This window comes from Pseudorasbora parva, chromosome 21 (genome assembly GCF_024679245.1).
Source record: "Pseudorasbora parva isolate DD20220531a chromosome 21, ASM2467924v1, whole genome shotgun sequence".
NCBI lineage: Eukaryota > Metazoa > Chordata > Actinopteri > Cypriniformes > Gobionidae > Pseudorasbora > Pseudorasbora parva.
In genome coordinates this window covers 20,767,668-20,789,863 of record NC_090192.1, presented here as the reverse complement: position 1 = coordinate 20,789,863, position 22,196 = coordinate 20,767,668, and the positions used below count along the sequence as shown (strand labels likewise).

At 37.3% G+C, this 22,196-nt stretch overlaps 1 protein-coding gene across 4 annotated transcripts; it reads left to right on the top strand.

Annotated features, from left to right (window-relative positions):
- The first annotated feature begins 18 nt into the window (after positions 1-18).
- kctd17 (potassium channel tetramerization domain containing 17) lies at positions 19-18,729 on the top strand. 4 transcript variants are annotated; one of them, XM_067430588.1, is made up of 7 exons: positions 19-552; positions 9,134-9,242; positions 9,880-9,971; positions 10,253-10,399; positions 12,434-12,559; positions 12,851-12,982; positions 17,473-18,729. In XM_067430588.1, the coding sequence occupies exons 1-6, from the start codon at positions 193-195 to the stop codon at positions 12,956-12,958; spliced, it is 942 nt and encodes a 313-aa protein (XP_067286689.1). In that variant the 5' UTR covers positions 19-192; the 3' UTR covers positions 12,959-12,982; positions 17,473-18,729. The 4 variants fall into 4 exon arrangements, with proteins under 4 accessions (XP_067286689.1, XP_067286690.1, XP_067286692.1 ...); XM_067430589.1 differs by having other exon boundaries at positions 23-552; positions 10,253-10,351; XM_067430591.1 differs by lacking the exon at positions 12,851-12,982 and having other exon boundaries at positions 23-552.
- The last annotated feature ends 3,467 nt before the right edge of the window (positions 18,730-22,196 follow it).

The following is a 22,196-nucleotide window of genomic DNA, read 5'->3' as shown; positions in this document are numbered from 1 at the left end:
GTGGGCGGGGCGAACACGTCGCAGGATACAAGCCAATCAACTACCTCGCTTTTTCTACTTCTATGACACGAAAAAAACAGTACTAGCACGCCGCTTCACCGTGCCGTGGGAGACAGAACGGCATCCGAACAGCATCCGACTCCGACCCACTGACAGTCCGCATACCAGCCTCAGTGTATTAACGTTACCCTAATGGCAACGGAGGACAAAGGAAAAACGGCGGCGCCCCAGGCTTTACCGGAAACGGGATCCCTTTCAGCAACAACAACACACAGCAATCTAAACAATAATAACAACAACAATAATAACAACAAAGACAACGAAGGAAGCGAAGGTGCCACGACAGCCACATCTACTGCTGTTGAATCCAGTGTGGCTGAAAATATTATAGGAAACGGTTCAGCTGTTAATACCACCGGAGGCAATAACGGCAAATGGGTCCGTCTCAACGTCGGTGGGACGGTGTTTCTAACGACACGACAGACACTACTAAAGGAACAAACTTCATTTCTGTACCGACTGTGCCAGCAGCAAGACTTGCATTCTGACACGGTAAGACAGCAGTGAGTGATGTTAATGTATGACTAAAGTGATCCAGGGCGCTGGGGTGTTAATGATGCGACGGGGGTCTTCAGTCAGATGGATGGACGCGTGCTGCGATTATTTAAACGCGGACCCCCCGTGTGTGCATCATCGCAGTTATTGGCCAGTAAAATTCACATTTTACCTCACACAGCCTTTTTCACACAACGTGATCCAACTGAAGCTGATTTTGTGTAGAGGAAAGTCCTCTTGATGGGGTATCATCAGTAGCCTACATCCTAAATTTATAGGAGTGAAAAGAAAAAAAAATCATATATTGAATGTAGATGTAAGCTTTTTTATTAGCATTATTATTTATTACTTTTTATTTTACAAAATATTTTTTGAGTTGGTGGAAAAGCATGAATTAAAATCTGCCACATGTGCATACCTTAAAAAGAAAAAAACAAGACAGCCATATAAGCACGTACGTTAAGTCCGAAAAAAATCCTTAATAAATCGAGTGTTATGGTTAGGATGCTCCTTGTTAAATTACCTAAATGAAACGATGCCTAAGGTTATCCAAATAAAGCATCCATATCTTATAGAACTGATCTGTTAGAATGTAAAGCACATGCCAGTATTTCTAGTGGGCCCAGAGCAAATATCACCTTATGCCAACTCTTACACAAATCGGGCCCCTTATCACTGATCCACTGCAATAAAATGTTTTCTTCTAGCAGTAGAGGTTAATATCACATAATTTCCTGTTGGCAGGTGTCTGCTTGGAAGGCCCAAATCTAATAAAACTGGATGTAATTCTAGTTGGATGACAAATATATATGTTTCTAGTGTTTCCAATAACACTTGGAACATGACCATGTACAATATCGCCCCTAAAATAATACCTACAACCCGCAATATGGTATCAACTTATGTTTTACATTTTAAACGCATGAAAAATCAGAAATTAGAAATGCCAATGAATGGGGAATATGTTAAATATTTGGATGTTTTGAATTGTATTGACTTTTTGGATTTGGATTTATTTTGACATGGCTCAATGTCTTCTCATGTGTCATCATCAATGGTTGGTTGAAGGATCATCTAATTGCATACAGAGTAATTTTTTTTAATAATGCCAGTTGATCACCCCTCTTGTGCAGTAGAAAATACAGAGCAGACTCCCCAGACCAATGATCAATTTTAAATTGAGCTTGATCTGGTGATAGCCAAACAAAAATAGGGCCCTAATCAACCAGAATTCACCCTATATATTGCATTACAGTAATAAGTGTTGTTTTTAAATGTATAGACCTAGTAGTAATCATTAGTTTGTTATCATATCAAATGTATTTTTAGCTATGAGAATAATGCAAAAATGTGAATGATAATAATTGATCCTAAAATAATTTTCTTTAAAGGGTAGTTAGTTTACCCAAAAATGAAAATTATTTCATTAATTACGCACCATCATGGCGTTGGACACCCGTAACACCTTCGTTCATCTTCGGAACACAAATGAAGATATTTTTGTTGAAAGCTGATGGCTGAGAAAGGCTCCAGAAAGGCCTCTATTGGCACTTGGTATATTTCCACTCACAAGACCCATAAAGGCACTAAAAACATTGATACAAAGTCCATCTCACTACAGTGGGTGTTCAATAATTTTACAATGCGACGAAAATACTTATCATGCGCACAAAACTCAAAATAACGACTTTATCCCCAAGTTATTGACGTGAACTCAACGCATGCGTGAGAATATGACGCAGATCCGCCGTTCAATACATGACCCAGAAGAGGATGAGCGCCGCTATCACGTGAGTTCACGTCCGAGACCTACACAGAAGACAATAACTTGGCGTATAAAGTCATTATTTTGATTTATTTCTCGTCGCTTAGTAAAATTATTGTACAGCCACTGTAGTGAGATGGACTTTGTATCGATGTTTTTAGTGCCTTTTATGGGTCTTGTGAGTGGGAATGTACTGAATGCCAATGGGGGCCTATCTGAATCCTTTCTGAGGCCATCAGCTTTCAACAAGAATATCTTCATTTGTGTTCCGAAGGTGAACGAAGGTGTTACGGGTGTCCAACGACATGAGGGTAAGTAATTATTGAAATCACTTTCATTTTGGGTGAACTAACCCTTTAAGTCAAGTCGGCTTTATTTATATAGCGCTTTTTTTACAATTCAGATTGTTTCAAAGATGCTTCACAATGGTAAATAAGGAAAATAATGCAACATAATTTAATAGAAAGTTATATTAAGTGCTTCATTGTCTTTAAGAAATCTTTAATTTCTTTCTTTTGGTTATGTTTTGAAATATTGTGAGATTTACCAATATGAATCAGTGTGTTATAAATGTGTCTTTTATCTTATAGCACTAAGGCATACAAAAAGTATTTGACTTAACAGATGGTCCTCTGCCTTCACAGTTTCCACCCCCTCCCTAGCTATCCTCTTATATTGCCTCTTATTCCACACTCAAAGCACCTCCATCCCCACAGTGAGTGATGAGGCACATACGATCACTCATCACAGCTCAGTTATTACTGGCCGCTGTGGTGTTGTGTGCTCTCTCACTGCTCATGTCACTCTTCTAATGAGATTAGAGTCATGGCACCTTGACGACTCCCAGCCCTCTGTACAAAAATATCTATGGGAGGTTTCTCTGTTCTATTCCTGGACTAGTTTGTGTTTCATTGCTAGTTTACATGCATTTTTCCTTTCAAAGAGTTTGGGTTTATAGAGCTAAATTATTTTATAACCATTCTGTTGAGCCAGAAAAATTTTATAATTTAGAAAAAGATGAGTTTACTCTGACTTTAAGGTACATCATTTATTGGTTAGTTGAGCCAAAAATAGAAATTCAGTCGTCATCATCAGCTGCTCACCCTTGTGTTGTTCTGAAACCTGTATGATTCGTTTTTTTCTGTGGACCATAAAAGAAAATATTTCGAAGAATGTTGATAGCTAAACAGTTCTGGTTCCCATTGACTGCCATTGTTTTTTTGTCCATACAATAGACATCAATGGGAACCAAAACTGTTTGGTTACCAACATTCTTAAGATTTAAAGATGCATCTTATCTTTTATGTAATCTTTTTTGTTTATTTCAAAAATAAAATATCTGTTATTAATAACTCGCTCTCTGACCCCACATAGACAGTACCATTATTACCTAGCCTAGAAATCTAGACGCACCCTAGCGGCAGCAAATTTAATTTGCCCGCAAGTGTGGTCTAGCAACTCTCAATTCTTATCTGAGCTGTATTCCTCAGAATCTGGACGGCCCAATCACATCGTGTAGGTAGGCTATAGAGTCGGCGGGCGGGGGCCATAATGACGACGGCCGAGTTGCGTTTGCGTGCTTCTAGTAACAGTCTTCTAGTAAATACAGAAACTGGCGAACGGGGACGGTCTTTCGAATCAGCTCTGCCCGCGCCTCCGGAAGACTTGGAGTTAAGCTTTCCTCTGAGAAAAGAACAAAGAGCGGCACTGAAGTCATTCTTAAAAAGGGAAGATGTGTTCGGAGTTTAGCCGACCGGATACGGCGAATGTTTAATCAGTCAGCGAGCTCCCCTTCACCGTCGTTGCTCCGGTTGGCAGGGGCGTAGCACCAAATTTTGGGCCCTGGGTACAAATCATCTTGCTGGGCCCCCGTACCATGTATGTGTATGTATAGAAAACTGACTTCTAAGGCCCCCCCCTGCCTCGGGCCCTGGTTACTCAGTACCCTTTATCCCCCCAGTCCCACGCCCCTGCCGGTTGGTGTACCGCTATCCTATCGCGTGCAGAGGGAGTTTGAAAGACAACCATTTATCCCGCCCCTTGGACTGAGCCCTGTCTATGGTGAGTTTCCAGACCAAACATCTTGATGTGGGTCTGGCTTGTCAGGCTAATTATTACCACTTTTGAGGCCCAAAAAGATAGTAAAGACAACGTTAAAATAATCCATGTGACTACAGTAGTTCAACCTTAAAGGTACTGTTCTTCGCGATTCCATCTTTCAAACTTTAGTTAGTGTGTAAAGTGCGCTAAGCTGCTGTCCAATCACAACACGGCAAGCGCTGGCCCAATCAGAACTCGTTACGTGTTTCTGAAGGAGGGACTTCATAGAACAAGGAAATTATCAAGCCGTTTTTAGGACAGAGAAAACAGCGATGTACAGATAAGTCAATTGTGTGAAAAATACTGTGTTTTTTTTACACTGTGTTTTTTGAAATATGAACTCATGTTATATTGCACACTGTAAACATAATCAAAGCTTCGAAAACACGCAAAGAACGGGACCTTTAATGTTATGAAGCATCGAGAATACTTTTCTGTGCAAAAAAACACAACAAAAATAACTATTCAACAATTTCTTCTCTTCCATGTCAGTCTCTGACACTGTTCACTTGAGCATTATATCTTTACTACCTTTCTGGGCCTTGACAGAGGTAATAACATTGCAGTCTGTGGGGTCATAAAGCTCTTGGATTTCATTAAAATATCTTAATTTGTGACCTGAAGATGAACAAAGGTCTCACAGGTTTGGACAACATGAGGTTGAGTCATTTAAGAAAGAATTTTAATTTTAGTTTGAACTAACCCTTTAACATGAGCCAGAACTGGTTCTGTTCAAATTGTTAATTTGGCTTTTATATTGCATGCTGTGATGCTTTATGTGGTACAGGTTATTATGCAGTTCTGTTTTGAAATTAATAAGCTCTTTGTTTGCCTACTAGGTATTTCCCATGGGATGCAGCTAGTTCCCTATTGGGACTTGGTTCTTATACTTCCTTGTGCAACTGCAGAGTTAAACATTAAGGCAAGATGAGTGTGGACAGATAGCAAACTTGTCCGATTTGAATTCTGTGTTTAAGGCATAAACAGTAGTATTATGTGTAAAATCCCCTGTGCGTTCCCGTGTTCTTGTGAAATCCCGAGCGGGATGACAGCTTGTCTCTTCTGACTCACTGCAGAAGTCATGCGCAGGTGTTGTCATGCCTGCTGCTTTCAAGTCTAGTCATGTGTACTGTGGCGCTGTCTGCTGCACTTGCTGTTTTTCAAAAATGGGATTTGTGCATGTGTGCGTTTGCTCATCATGTGTAAATTAAGTTCCCTCCTATTATCTGTGAGATTTTGTGCTGCTAATGAAAATATTTTAAAATGCTCTTTTCAAGTCCGTATGTGATAATTAGCTTGTTGTCTATGTATGTTGTGAATCTGGAGTTTGTCCCAAAATGATTGTAAATTGTATTAAAGGCACACTTTTTAGATTAATATATATATATATATATATATATATATATATATATATAATTTTTTTTTTTTTTTTTAATCTTTTAATTTAATTTGATAGTAGTCCTTTTTCCCCTGAACATAGCAAATACCGAACTGTAGCCTACTAAAACATGAACCTAAAACCATGATACAAAGCGAACTGTGAGTAGTCTGTACTGTTACACCTCTAGCGTAATTTATGCGAGGGGGTGCCACAGAATTTTTAAAAATTTCAAAGGGTAAAAAAATCGTTAGATTAGTCGACTAATCGAAAAAATAATGGTTAGATTAGTCGACAGAAAAAATAATCGTTAGTTGCAGCTCTATCACCTACAATGACGTCAGATCCGCGCTACCCTCAATTTCAAGTTTTACTTTTGTAGTAACCATAGAAACAACAAATATGCTTTAATATATTATGTGTTCTATGAGACAGGTGAGCAACTGGTTGTATACATTTATCAACAGAAAACAAATTAGTATTGTTATTGCTGTAGTTATAGTTATTTAATTAACTTGTTATAGTTATTGTTTGAATCGCTTGTTTCCTTAATTTACTGTGTCGTTTAAAAAAAAAAAAAAAAAAAATAGTTTTTATTTTTGACCATGCCTCAGAGACAACACTATTTTCTCAAGTGGCTAACAGCATAATCAGAGAGAGCTTTCTCCATCACACAATACATATTTTTAAATAATTGCATGTCATTTACCAACAGTCATTTTGTCATTCAGTTTTTATTAATGTTTTTCTATATTAATCTAGATTACTGCAAAGTGCAACAAGTGTCTCATACCAGCCACCGAGCGAGCGCACAGAGTAATACTATAACAACTTTAAACACACTCAAATATATTTAGTATGATTGTTTTAACTAGGGGTCTAAATCGGATGGTCATCACGATTCGATTCGATACAATATCGATTCTCATAGTCAGCAATACAATATTTTTCAATATATACCTCAGAAAGTTCTGTGATACAATTACATTGGAGGTTATATCAATCAATATTTCTATATTATGTGGCTATTTTACACAACCAGTTACATTTTATATAAAATGAAAATTTATTTTAAATGTATATTGCAGATTTTTAATGAAGCAACAATATATTATAGGTAGGACAGAACAAGATAGGCTATTAATATTCGGTCATTGTGCAAAAGTATTACAGTATATGAAAGACTCAGTAAAGAGCGGCACAAAGCACTTATGCGCATCCTGTGTGCAGAATGATGCACTTGAAGCAACACTGAGTCGCAGTGCACCTATGTGCGCCTCAATTCTCCCTCACCAACCTACATCACAAGTGGAAATATTTGCATATTGTCACCCAAATACATACGCAAAGAAAGAAGGCGTGACTTCAGGTATATTATAGTAGTTATAGTATTATAGTAGTGTTGTCGCCGTCATGTTGTGGGGATGTTTTGTTTCTATGCAAAAGCAACTTTATTTGGCCTTCTCGAAAGTGTAAAGAAAAGAGAGTGTAAACATACAAAAATGTATTTACAACCAAATGTCTGTGTGTGTACAACGCATTTTCAGAGTACAAGGTCAGCTGTGCACAAAGGCAATTTCTAAAAAAGGGGCATTTCCAGCTTTGCTAGGGCAATCTTGTGCTTCTGAATCAGAGCCTGTAAGAATGACTTGTTATTTGTTAAAGTATTTGTTAGTGACTGTTATTACACTGCGCTTTTAGAAAGGAGAGGCTTTGTAGAAATCGATGCTTTTTAGAAAGACTGGGCATAGAGGAGCTACAATAATGTACAGTATTTGAAAAAGAATGTGTTTTTGGAGCTTTAAAACATGTTAACATTTTAATACACCAATACTCAAAAAACAGATCTTTGAAAAACTCCTTTAAAATTTTGATTACATTTATCGATGTCTGTGTGCATTTTAATGTAATTTCAAACTATTTTCCGGCACAAGAAGACAATAAAGATCTTAAAGTGACAGCAGCCCAATAAACCTGCTGCTGTTAATTTAAAAACAAAAAAAGATAATCACTCACTGATTTTGACTGAATAACTGTTGTAATTCTTTATATTTTAATGAATATGCTATTCTATTTATAAAAAGGAAACAGTGCAGTGTTATTTTGCATTTGATTTCGATTTTTGAACTTTGTTCAGTTTTATTAATTTGTGCTATTGCTGATTGGTTTATTTGGTCTTATTTTATTACTGTTTACTTGTCTTTATTAATGCAAAAATGTATATTAGTTAGTCCAGTTGTTTTTGCTGTGGTATTCATCTTATCGGAAAATGTTCTTTAGGCTGCTGATTTTCTTTGAAGGGTGTTGATTTTTGTTCTTTGAAATCAGCTGCAACAAAACATTTTGCCAAAGAACACAATATATATGTTTGATATTTTTTTTACTTTACTGGAATCAGGATTTTTGACAGGGGACCACTATTAACTGCATACCCTTCTTACTAATGGTTATAACTTTATAACACAACAATAAACAACTATCTCTCTTTAACATAACACCATGTAGAGCCCTATGATTTCTGCGATGCAGAAAACGCAGATGGAATCCAGTCACGAATGGAACTTGCTGTATAAAGCATAATATTACCCAAATTTTGGAACAAATAAACCAAGGGCTGTACAAATTCTAGCTTGTTGTGTAGGTGTGTTGTTCATGTCCATGTTGTGAATCTGCAGTGAGTTATCTAATTTATGCTCTTTTGCTCTCTGCTTTCTCTATTATAGTGCATTTATAACCTTGCAGCGCTGCTATTCAGTCTTGAGCCTTCTGTAACGCCAACATCTTCCTCTTTCTTTTTACTTCTTTCACCATAGTGTGTTTTTATGCACTCCCTTTTTTGTGCCTTTTGAGTGCTCTTGCCCTGGGCTCAGTTGTGTAATGTTTTCTGTAGGGGATGTTGTTCTAGGGTATGATGTAGCCTACATTATGTCCTCTTCTCTAGGTCCTGTCTCGCAGAGAAGACACTCAGCCATTATGGGACAATGACTGTGGCCATGCTAATGTGACCTCTGCTCACTGCCACTTTCCACATGCCCTTTCCTTTAATGTTTTTTCTCTCGTGTGCCAAGTCACATTTTTATTCCCTGAGGTGATGTACTGTTCAGTACATCCTGTACATCAGTTGAACAGTTTCAGCACAGAGTCAGTTACATTTAAATAGGGAGTTACCACATTATTAAATATTTGCAAGTTAAGATCTAATATTGATCAACTGTAGACATCATTAATAAATATTGTTTGTAATGTAATTGTAGTAATACAAGTAAATATCACATTATTAAACCTCTTATTTCATTTGATTATTAAACTGAGAGACCTGTGGTGTGTTTGTGTAGGATGAAACTGGTGCTTATGTGATTGACCGAGATCCCACCTATTTTGGTCCCATACTCAACTACCTGCGACATGGGAAACTGGTTTATAACAAGGAGCTGGCAGAAGAAGGTCTGTTCATTTATTTTCAGAACTGTTGTCAGTTGTCAAATGCATGGCCATATTTTAATATTATAATAATAAATGATATTTTAATATCAACCCAACATAACTATTGATGCATTGGTACCATATGATCATCACCAAATATTAAAGATCTTCTTATTTATCGGTATTATTCAACGGTGCTATTTTAGTATTATTAATGTAATATTATAGTATGTATTTTATTTATATATTTTCATTTTAATTAATGTTTTTATTTGATGAAATAGTTTTTTAGTTTTTAATTTTTTTTTAGTTTTAGTTAACAATATAAGTTGATTTTGGATAGTTGTATATGGCAATTCCCCTAAGTTTGCGTTTAGATTATTTTTTTATCTTTCATTTGTCATCTAACTCTCACTTTAAGTTAAAATCTTTAAAAAACACTAATATGATAGCACTGTTAAATGTAATCTTTTGCAAATCTCTAAATGAAAATCCATTTGTACATTTATAATTCACTTGCAGCATTAACAGCCATTCATTTTGGAATGGCTGTTAATGCTGCAAGTTTTATTTTTAATTTATTTAGAATTTCAATATCTAGTCAAAACAGCACATATCTGTAAGAAAATGAAAAAATGAAGTGTGTCTGTGCCGCCAGGTGTCTTGGAGGAGGCAGAATTTTACAACATCACACCGCTGATTAAATTAATCAAAGAGAGGATTCTTGAGCGAGACTCCAAGGCCACACAGGTAATGAGCAGGGTGCTTCATAACTCCCATTTAGCTTTTTTCCCATTAGTATATCCAGTTTTCGGCTTCATCACTTTCTCAGCACTATATTTCTGTCCATCTCAGTTTCTACTGTACATTTGCGACTATATTTGCTTGCTTATGCAACAGACGTCAGTTTCCCGCCCACTCTCGCTCATCTTTCCATACTTGCCTTTTGGCATTCTCCTCTACTACCCACTACATTTCTTTTTTACACTTCACCAGTCTTCACCCACCCTCTCTCTCTGTCTGTCATACAGCAGGTACCACCAAAGCACGTTTATCGGGTGTTGCAGTGTCAGGAAGAGGAGCTGACCCAGATGGTGTCCACCATGTCAGATGGCTGGAAGTTTGAGCAGGTCAGCGTGCGCGCCTGCCGAAAACCCCGCCCCGGACTGCTCTGGACTGTGGGTTGGACTGACACTGAGTTGATTTCCCTCCCCCTGATCCTAATGCTCCCAGTGTCCAATTCTCCCCTCAGATTCAGAGTCCAGTAGCTTAAAGTGTGAAATTAAACTTTTGCCATTTGTATCCACCTGGATGTATTACCATGGTCAGTTGCACCAAACCCTGTTAATCATTATGCATTTTTGAAAATTGACAAACTATATGATATTATTCCAGCTTTGTCAGTATGTAGTTTTGCACATCCCTAATGATATTTTGAACATTCGAAATATGGAAAACTATATATTTTAACAAAATAAGTCAATAAGATATGTAAAGGGATGGTTCACCCAAAAATTATAATTTGATATTTATCTTCTTACCCCCAGCGCATCCAAGATGTAGGTGTGTTTGTTTCTTCAGTTGAACACAAATGAAGATTTTTAACTCCAACTGTTGCCAACTTAATGCATGTCAATGGGGTGTTATTCTATCAGAGCCTCTATGAAAATAAAAAACACATAGACATACGAATCTATATTAAACCCTGTGGCCCGTAAGACACATTGATGTCTTAAGACACGAAACTATCGGTTTCTGCGAGAAATCGAACAGTATTTTTTTTGTTTTTACCTCATAACAGACGAATCTCATCTAGTATTTCCAACGCCATTACTTCCGTAAAGTAAGGTCAAACCCGGTGCGATCATAGATATGTAATTACATAGATTCCTCATTCGACTGATTCGCACAGGCACTAATGAGAAATCTATATATACATCTATGATCACACCGGGTTTTTGACCTTACTTTAAGGAAGTAATGGCATTGGGAATACTAAATGAGATTCGTCTGATATGAGGTAAAAAAAATAACACATATTGTTGGATTTCTCACAGAAACCGATCGTTTTGTGTCTTAAGACATTAATGCATCGGCATGATTAGGGATGGCGAAAACTAAACATTTTCTTGACCGACCATCGAGCCTCATTAGCCAGTTGAAACCGGTTAACCGATTAGTTACAAATATGCTGCGCTATTTGAAATAACAGCTGCGAGCCGCGCCTGCAATTTCGCAACTCTGTCGCATCTCTCTGCCGCTCTGCCTCCCGCTCTCACACACACTGTCCCAGTGCCGCCGCCTCCCTTCCACTCACATCACTTTTTTAAAATCCCCTACAGCACGAAACATGAGTCCCGCAAACGCGGCACTGAAGAGCTTGTTTGTAATCGGAGGACAAATGGCTCCTTAGTTTTTAAATGGTTTGGGTACATGGTGATCGCGTTAAAAATAAAGGCATTTGTCTAGCGTTAGATGCTTTTTTGAAACATTGCCGCGGTTCATTTAAGAAAATGACAGCTTGGAAGAGACGCCGCTTTTGTTCGAGGTAGTGCTAACAATAATAAAGGAAGATGATGATCAATATATTTTTCTAAATGTAAGCCCATCTTATGCGGAATGCACGCTTCATACTGTCGTCTGCCCCTGCTCTAACCTCAAGTGTTTTAGCCTGTTTACTTTTTGCAAACCTTGTGAACGTGCAAACTTAACTGCTGTGACCTTGCGCCAAATGTTTTTATTGGTTTATTAAGTACAAACAGGCAAGTTGTGAAAAATTTAGTTTGAGGGATTTGTTCACTTCACACAAAAAGACTTTAGAATGAGATGGCTAACTGTAGTAACGTTTAGTCCACTGTCTATAATAGACTAATTTAGAGATTTTAATAAAATTTAAATCGGTTAACGTTGATACGGTCAACCATCGGTCAAACGGTCATCGGTTAACATCCCTAGTCACGATATGGATTCGTATGTCTGTGTTTTTTACTCTCATAGAAAACACCCCATTAACATTGGGTTAACCTCACCAATAGACTAGCCAACTATCTCTAATGAATGCAATGAGGTTTTTGGTACAGCTGACTAGGTATTTGATCCATCTTGATGTTTTCCTTCGTGGTCCTTTCCCCTTTCCTTAAATCTCAAGTGCCTTTCAGGATGAAAGACCTTCTCTCTATCTCTTTCTTTTTTTTTGTTCTTTGCTTTTTAAGATGGTGAACATTGGCTCATCTTACAGCTATGGAACTGAGGACCAGGCTGAATTTCTGTGTGTGGTGTCAAAAGAGCTGCACACCTCAGGTGGAAGTTTGGGGACGGAGCAGAGCCACAAAACTAAGGTTGGAGAACCTACAGACACATGCAAACATGTCCATTTTTGATCGTGCCAACTCATGAACACCGTAGAACACAGTTCCATTGACACATTCCTCAAAAACATGCTTATGACCTACAAAATCTGCATCTTTTCATCTCATTTCACATCAGTAGCCTTGAAATCCACTTCGCACACACTCACTTTTCACAAATTCATAAATCTTTTTCATTTTTTTTTTTTGTATGCCATCATCTGTCGTGCTGCGATCCCTCCGGTTTCTGTTCACCCTGTTGTCCACTCATAACACTACTAGACCTCGGACACACAGGAGGAGGATGGAGCGAGGAAGGAAGAGGAGGAGGAGGAGGAGGAGGAAGAGGGAGAGATAAATGCCACCCCCAATGAGTGGATTAGAGATTAGCAGAAACTTGTGTCAAAGGAATTGGTGAGGAATTGCTGTCATGTTGGTTGTATTAGTGGTAGATGATCAAAATTCTAGTAGTCAAAGGGTTTTGGTAAATTGCATTTCAGTGCACCAAAGAAGATGAATATTACTTTGTTTGGCTGTGAAAATAGTCCTCTGATATAAGGTTGTACGAGGAGGATTTATCCAACTAGTTTTACTTGCCTTTTATGAGCACACTGCAATGAAATGCAATAGCCTTCACCTCCTTGCAACTCCCAAGCATGATTTTCCCTCGTAAATAACTATTCTCTTTGTAAAAACAATTCACAAGTGTGCAAACAAACTATTGCGTTACACTAAACCTTGAATATATATACATACTAAATTGCCAAAAGTTTTGGGATATCTGCCTTTGTATGCACATGAGCTTTAATGACATCCCATTCTGAATTCATAGGGTTTAATATGGAGTTGGTACATCCTTTGCAGCTATAACATCTTCAACTCTTTTGGGGAGGCTTTTCAAAGGGTTTAGGAGTGTGTTTATGGGAATATTTGACCATTCTTCTAGAAGCGCATTTGTGAGGTCAGGCACTGATGTTGGACGAGAAAGCCTGGCTCACAGTCTCCGCTCTAATTCATCCCAAAGGTGTTCTATCGTTTTGAGTCGGGGGCTCTGTGCAGGCCAGTCAAGTTCCTCCACACCAAACTCACTCTCGCGTGTATTTATGGACCTTTCTTTGTGCACTGGTGGTAAGTTATATTGGAACAGGATGGGGTCATCCCCCAACTCTACACAAAGTTGGAAGCAAGAAATTGTCCAAAATGTCTTGGAATGCTGAAGCATTAACAGTTTCTTACACTGGAACTAAGGGGCCAAGCCCAACCCCTGAAAAACAACCCCACACCATAACCACGTTTGGTGGTCTGAAGCAATTGACTCTGCAGAAAGTTTGTGACTTCTGCGCACTGTGTGCCTCGGCATGCACTTTGTGGCTGAGTTTCTGTTGTTCCCAATTGCTTCTATTTTGTTATAATACCACTAACATTTGACCATGGAATATTTAGTAGTGAGGAAATTTCACGACTGGATTTATTGCACAGGTGGCAACCTATCATGGTACCACGATTTAATACTCTGAGCTCCTGAGAGCGACCCTGCTTTCAAAAATTTTAAAGTTCAGGAACTTTCGGGAGTGGGACTTGGGCGCTGAACATGGTGATTGGTTGAGCTCTCCCAGCATTTTATTCCAACCTAAAATTCAGTTGCAGTGCTTACAGTAAGAGTTGTTTGCTATTCGAAGTTTAAAGGGATCCCCTGGTGTTGAGACTTGTATGGCTTAATATAACATAAATGATGTCTCTTACTGAATTATGTAGTAGAAAACCCATGAAAGATCTACGTTATTTAAAAAATCGATTTTATATTTGGACCATGGGCGGCGCCATTTTGTTTGCGTTCTAGGTTGATGACGTAGAATGGTTGAACTCCTCAATCAGCTGGCATTACCCGTAGCTATTTTTACCACAACGCAACTCGAAAATTGTTTCAGAGTTAAACAAAACCAATGAATTGCTTTGTAATTGTACTTAAAACACACTCAAACATACATGTGCAAACAAACTCACCTACACAAGTCACAAACAGATCGGCGGGCGGGCACACACACCTGACAGACTGCGCTGTCTCAATCGAGATGTTGGGCTGCTCAGTCTCCACGACAGGGGCTGAATCCGAAATCTACCCCCTTTACCTTGAAATAGGGCATTATTTGAAGGGACGGCCATTTGTAGTGTTGTCCGACACCATAGGGACATGTTCAAGTGGAGTCATTCAGTCTCACGTTCACCGCAATAACGAGTGTACAGCCGATTTACAAACAGCTGTCCGACTTCACGCACTCGATCGTCTTCATTAACTCCTTCAAGTTGTATTAGTGAACAAAAGTAGCGAAAGTAATTTGTGTCTTAAAAGTGAAAGTTTAAAGATTGAGGTTAATTCACTGAGCTTGTGCTCAAACTTTAATGCACAAACAATCCCATGCATCATCACCAAAACATCCTGCCTCTCTTCCTCCTCACGTTAACTTATCCCATCATCCTACCTAGATATTTCCCTCTGCTGGATACATTAGGCATTACAGGTAATCTACTGCATATCAACAGTCTAGATATCAACACAGGGAATAGTGATTGAGGGTTATGTATGCGCGCACGCCGTGCGTGTGTGTTCGCGCCGATCTGTTGGGGTGTGTGTGTGTGTTCGCGCCGATCTGTTGGGGTGTGTGTGAGTCTGTGTGAGCGAGAGAGTTTGTGTGCACATGTATGTTTGGGTGCGTGAAGTCGGAGAGCTGTTTGTAAATCGGCTGTACACTCATTATTGCGGTGAACGTGAGACTGAATGACTGCACTCGAACATGTCCATGATGTCGGACAACACTACTAATGGCCGTCCCTTCAAATAATGCCCTATTTCAGGGTATAGGGGGTCGATTTCGGATTCAGCCCCTGTCGTGGAGACTGAGCAGCCCAACATCTCGATTGAGACAACGCAGTCTGTCAGGTGTGTGTGCCCGGCCGCCGATCTGTTTGTGACTTGTGTACGTGAGTTTGTGTGCACATGTATGTTTGAGTGTGTTTTAAGTATAATTACAAAGGAATTCATTGGTTTTGTTTAACTCTGAAACAATTTTCGAGTTGCGTTGTGGTAAAAATAGCTACGGGTAATGCCAGCTGATTGAGGAGTTCAACCATTCTACGTCATCAACCTAGAACGCAAACAAAATGGCGCCGCCCATGGTCCAAATATAAAATCGATTTTTTAAATAATGTAGATCTTTCATGGGTTTTCTAATACATAATTCAGTAAGAGACATCATTTATGTTATATTAAGCCATACAAGTCTCAACACCAGGGGATCCCTTTAAAAAATATGACCAATGGATTGACGACAAGGTTCAGGCTTTATTAAGTGTATTTACAGAAGACGAAATTGACATGCCAATGCCCCTATTGACAGAAATGAGAGCGGGAGGGGGAGATGTGAGGGAGGATTTTCAGGCGTGACTTTTTACTCCGCCGAGTCGAAGTACTCTCAGAAGTACTATTCTGCCATACATTATAGTTCTCCTTTTTAATCCGCTTAGAAAAGCGCCACGTTTTATTTTATGTCATCATACTTGATCGTTTAACTATTCGTGTAACTGTATTTAAATAGGGGAAACGTGGAGGTGTTTGGTCGCTTCTAACTTGATCTCTGTTTGGTACCATAGAAAATGAACTGGGCTTAGTGGGCTAAGCTAAATGCTATCAGATCGTCACCGTGCGTCAGAGAGAGTAAGTGCACCCACTCAGACTAGAGAGGTATGTATCAACTTGTTTTAGTTAAGGGAATAGGGAACAGTTTAATATGAAAAAGCAGTGAAGTATCCCTTTAAGACTGCGATGGAACGCAGACAGCAGCAAGACTGGGGAAAAAAGTTCCTGGGACAAATTATTCTGGGTAATTTCGGTGGAATCGAGGCTTTTGTAGAAGCAGTCTGCATGCCTAGGTGCTTGATTTTATACTCCTGTAGCCATGAAAGTGATTGGATAACCTGAATTAAATTTTTTGAAGGGTGTCCCAATACTTTTGGCAATAAAGTGTATATCTTTAAAATAGGACTTTTTTTAGCTCACTTCTTTTTTTAAGTCACTAGACCAGAAATGGTGAACAAATGACTCAACCGAATGACTTCAATATTTAGCACGGCGTCTGTTCCATAAACTGCCATTGAGTCACTTTCATCTCCACCCATATCCATATCAGCAAAAAAGTATATTTGTATTTGTCATAATTACATGAAACATATTCAAGGCATATTTCTCAAGCTACACTATCCATATCCAAAGTTATAAGTAATTGTATATTTCTCCAGATATACCGGTACAATACTTTTCAGAAGTTCTGGGTCTGTAATATTTATGTTTTTGAAAAGGAAAAACTCTTCTACTCCTACTCTTCTAGCTTACTCAGGCTAAATGTATTTGATCAGAAATACAATGAAAACAGTAATATTGCAAAATATTATTGTAATCTGAAGTATTTTTTCTATTTGAATATATTTTAAAATGTATTTTCTTCTTGTGATGGCAAAGCTAAATTTTCAGCATCATTACTCCAGTCTTCAGTATCACACGTTCCTTCAGAAATCATTCTAGTATGCTGATTTGCTGCTCAAGAAACATTTCTTATTATACATTTTAAAAATCGTGGTGCTGCTTAATATTTTTGTGGAAAGTGTGATACATTTTTTTATAAGGATACTTTGAGAAATAGACATTTCGAAAAAGTACAGCATTAATTTGAAGAAGAAGAACAAATCTTATGTAATATTATAAATGTTGTCACCTTAACTTTTGATCAGTTTAATGCATCCTTGCTAAAAAAAAAAAAAAAGATAATTTCTTCCGAAGAAATCATACTGACCCAAAACTTTTGAATGGTAGTATTTCTTTGACCATAATATATTTTCCAACTCTGTTGCAGCTGTTCCAGATCCATGGGTCCCGGATGTAGGATACAAAGAATTTTATTTTTCTAGATATCCATTTTGTTTCATTCTCATGTGCTCATGATGCTGTTTTTATAGCCATACTTTTTTAGATTTGTGGACTAAAACAACGGGTATTAGCGGGAGACTTCACAACCAGCAGCAAAAAAAATGTAATTGAAATGTTCCTAGAAGCATAAGGCACCTGAGGTATTAAGAAAAGATCACGATTACTTAATCTTAGTACATGGCCTGTTACCAAAGAGTGCAAACTAGTCATGGGATACTATAGTAAATGTAAGCAACCAGTTAATAAAAGGCATTTAAACAATAACTAAAAGACTTAGTCTGGCTTAGTCAGGATAGACCCTGTCATCAAGTATAGAAAGACTGTGGATATTACACTGTAATCAGTTATTTAGTGTTTAGATTTTGCACATTTGCTATAGCAGAAGAAGGGTGGATCCAGACATGGGCATGTCTTGTTCCATCTGGCATCAGCTGGGGGTAAAGTGCCAGCAGTGTCACCCTGGCAGACCACCAGCAGCGCACTTTACCCCCATTTACAGTCTGGAAGTTCATTTTGATAGTCGTTGGCGCCGACTAGAAGGTCAGGGTGTCATTAGAAGTCACTGGGACATTACAGGGCTCGGGAGGGTTCTGGTTGTGTTTGTATGCTGTATGTGGATTTTGAATAGGTCCGGGCACAGTTTATTACACTGAAGTTAGCATTATGATACTGTGTCACTTGTTAATATGCGTTTTGTGTGAGGGATAGATTTCTTTCAAGGGAACTAACCTGGCAATCAAAATCGTCCCAATCAACATGCCTCAATTCAACAAATGATCAAGCACCTTTTGTTTTCTTTCGCTTAGAGCCGTGCAAATTAGCTTTCTTTGGAATTTGTATGTACTGTGGGCTGATTTGCATGCCTAAGCTCTGAGCTTGTTTATTAAATATGATGTAGTTTTGTACAAAATTTGCATAGATACGATGCCCCTAAACATATTTTGGACACTTAAGCTATGTTAAAAATGCATGAATGTCATCAAGTTATATATTAGAATAGCAAACCAAGTGGCTTTTATTTTAAAGACGGATAGCACAAGCAGACTTTAAGCAAACGTTTCACGGGAAAATGTTTGATAGGTTTTCGGGGTCCTTCTGATAGGACACCTGTGTAAACCATGGGAAACGGGCTTCATACATCCACTAAAAATAGCATTGGGACCAGTCGATTAAAAGTAATAGACTCTATGCACGAACTTTGCTTACGTATTTCCGGTAGAATCTCAGACCGCGTCTTTACTTCCGCATAGCACATTCTACAGCGAAGTGTACTACCGGCAAAACTCATTCATAAAATTAGTTTGACAGCGATTTATAATTTAAGTATTATGTTATATTACACACACACACACACACATATATTATAGTATAGTATAGTATAGTATATAGTATAGTATAGTATAGAATAGTACAGTACAGTATAGTATAGAATAGAATAGAATAGTACAGTATAGTATAGTATAGTTAAGCATTAACGTCATTCACGGTAATCGCGGGAAGCTCTTGTAAACAGCGAGTGTAATTTGCCATCATCTCCACCGAATTCTTCACACAGGCGCAGCACCGGAAGTAGATGGGCGGGCTGAGACAAAACGCGGAAGTGATCGTGCATAGAGTCTATTGAAAAAGAAAATGCGAAGAAAAGTGAAGTTAATTCCAAGCTTCCTTTGTTTGATGCCACATATTCTCTATTTAATGCTGTGAAACAATCAATTTAAACTCGGACATACAGTAAGTGTGCAAAATTGTTCAGATACTTTTTTGAGGCCACTGTATATTTAGATGGGTGAAATATTGTTTCGTTGTTATGTTTGATGACAGCATTATCGGTCATTTTGTAAACATACTGTATGTTCACATGACCTATTAATGTCACTACTACATTTATACAGAGAAAAGAGGCATTTGTAAACACAGTTTTGTAGCTTTGTGTGTTACTGGGTCGATCAATTCTTAATCTGTCCCCATTAGCTGCTGCTATGTTCTAGAACAGTCCTTGTGTCTAGACAGAGAATAGTGAATTATATGAAACAGGAGATATCATAAATTCCATCAACGTGTGTAGATGCAACTGAGGTAGAAGCAGCAGAAGTTTTGATACGACATATCATAGCATGTCAGTGCAGTATAATAATCTCTTTAAATTCGTACTGGTGTATTGAACAAATCTTCTCACTGCATTGTTTTCAGAGGTATGGTTTAGTTGGATCTTTTATGTATTAATTGCAACATTTTTATGGCCTTGTATTTTTTTATAATCATTCTGTGCCATCCATCTGTATTTATTTTATTCTAATAAATGTCAGATTATGTTACTTGTTAGGGCACAGGCAATGTTTTGGTTTATATTGAATTTTAGTCTGTACACACACAATGTCCCAATTTCTTTAGCATCAAAAGAGCCTGTGTCATGAAAATGACCCAATTTTGATGACACAGACCATGTTTTTGATACTAGAGTAATGTTAATGTTTTTGTTTTGTTTCTGTTATGTTTTCTTGGAAAATTTCTTAAATTTATATGTTCAGTATAATTTGTATACCATACTTCCAGTCTGAGCACTTATCATTTATTTATAAAATAAGGGATGTTTTGTGGCTTTTTAATATATTTTTTTCATGGCATGAAAGGTAAAATTGAATTTTGTTGTTATTTATTTAGTTTTTATGTACTTTATGTGTGTAATTATGTACTTTAAATATTAATTTTGATTAGCATTACAATCACTGCAGCCTGTTGAAATAAACTCCTCAAGTTAAGAAGATGTTTAGTAATAATTACTGATGGTTTTCTTAACTTAAAGGGTTTTGTTGAAACTGGGCATTGACCCTTAGTAGTGTATGTATGCCAAAGAAAATTGGATTAATGTCTCTTCAACCAAGAGAATCTTTCAGCACAAAAAACAATCATGAATTACTATAGATGTCACAGCAGCATTGTTGTGTAAATAGTTATTAAAACAATTGAAATAAAGTTTTGTTTCTTTTTCAGAAGTGTGTGAAGCATTTATCATGTTTATTATTTAGCTGAAAATTAAATATCTTTGCTGTGAAACATTCTGTTACACTTTCATACTTCTTAAACAGTAACTGACTAACAGCGGATGCTGCAGTTTATTGTAGAGTGTATGATATCATTGTATGGTTAAACATATTAAAGGGGTGGTTCCGTGTTTTTTTTTCAGGCTTGGTTATAACATGTCTTAATACTTCCTTTAAAAAAAAAAAAAAAGCTGTATTTTTCTTATATTTGACCTTTATTCCACACCGCTGTCTCCTCTGTCCTTTGAACGGCTTGTTTGCTTCCTGCTTCGGTGAAGCCCATCCATACGAAAAATGCAATGGTCTTAGATTGGTTAGATGGCCAAATGTAGTTTCATGTATTTTTATTGGCTGAAGTGAAACTTGGCACAGGAAACGCCACGCCCCTTACAATTACGGGCAGAAGTCACATGTGCGGTGACTAGCAAGGGTTTATGATGTCACCAACCCGGGGAGAAGCTCGTTGTAGTCCAAACCAGCCGTTTTTGTAGGCAATAAACTGCCATAACTTTAAAAGACAATATCTCGGTTTGCATTGAACTTTCCGCGCTGTAACTTTGCAGACACTGTTTATACTCAAGCAGCAACATTACACACTAACTAAAGTTAAAAAAGGGAAATCGCATGCAACCACCCCTTTAATGCAACAGCATTTACAGCTTGATGTCTGTTTTTTTGTTTTTTAGAAAGAAGTTTTAGAACACTTGTTAAATAATGTTAGTTAATATAACACTTAGTATAAATGTTTTTATACATCCCAATATACAGTATTTACATTTTGCAGAGATTTCAATTCAAATCCAGTTCTGTCATCAACAAAGGGCTTTTGGAAAAGATACTGATGAGACCTTGGCTGTGTCTGAAATCGCATACTCTCTTGAGTATGTACTGATTTTGAATAAGTATTACTTCAGGACTGCTAAAAAAGTATGTTCTATAAAGTATGAATGTAATCCGGACGTATACAGTACAGGCCAAAAGTTTGGACACATTACTATTTGTAATGTTTTGAAAGAAGTTTCTTCTGCTCATCAACCCTGCATTTATTTGATCAAAAATACAGAAAAAAATTAATATTGTGATATATTATTATAATTTAAAATAATTGGTTTTCAATTTATTATACTTTAAATGATAATTTATTTCTGTGATGCAAAGCTGAATTTTCAGGATCGTTACTCCAGTCTTCAGTTTCACATGATCCTTCAGAAATCATTCCAATATGATGATTCAGTTTCAAAGTTGGAAACAGTTCTGCTGATTAATATTTTTTCATAACCTGTGATTCTTTTTATAATACATTGATGAATAAAAAGTGGAAAAAAAAAATAGAAAAAAAAGAAGCACATTTTTAAAAATAAAAATATTTTGTAACAACAATATACACTACTGCTCAGTAATTTGGGGTCAGTCTTTTTTTTTTTTTTATATATATATATATATATAAATCAATAATTTTATTCAGCAAGGATGTTAATAAATTGATAAAAATTAATAGTAAAGGAGATTTATATTATTTGAAAATATATTTTTATTTCGAATAAATGCAGTTCTTTTGAACCTTTTATTCATCAAATATATTAGGCAGCAGAACTGTTTCCAACACTCA

Excerpts from the sequence above, each read along its gene's own strand:
- kctd17 (XM_067430588.1), top strand. The coding sequence starts at position 193 with ATGGCAACGGAGGACAAAGGAAAAACGGCGGCGCCCCAGGCTTTACCG. Across the intron at positions 9,972-10,252 it reads GAGACTCCAAGGCCACACAG|CAGGTACCACCAAAGCACGT; the intron begins GTAATGAGCAGG and ends TCTGTCATACAG. Across the intron at positions 10,400-12,433 it reads GCCCCGGACTGCTCTGGACT|ATGGTGAACATTGGCTCATC; the intron begins GTGGGTTGGACT and ends TTGCTTTTTAAG.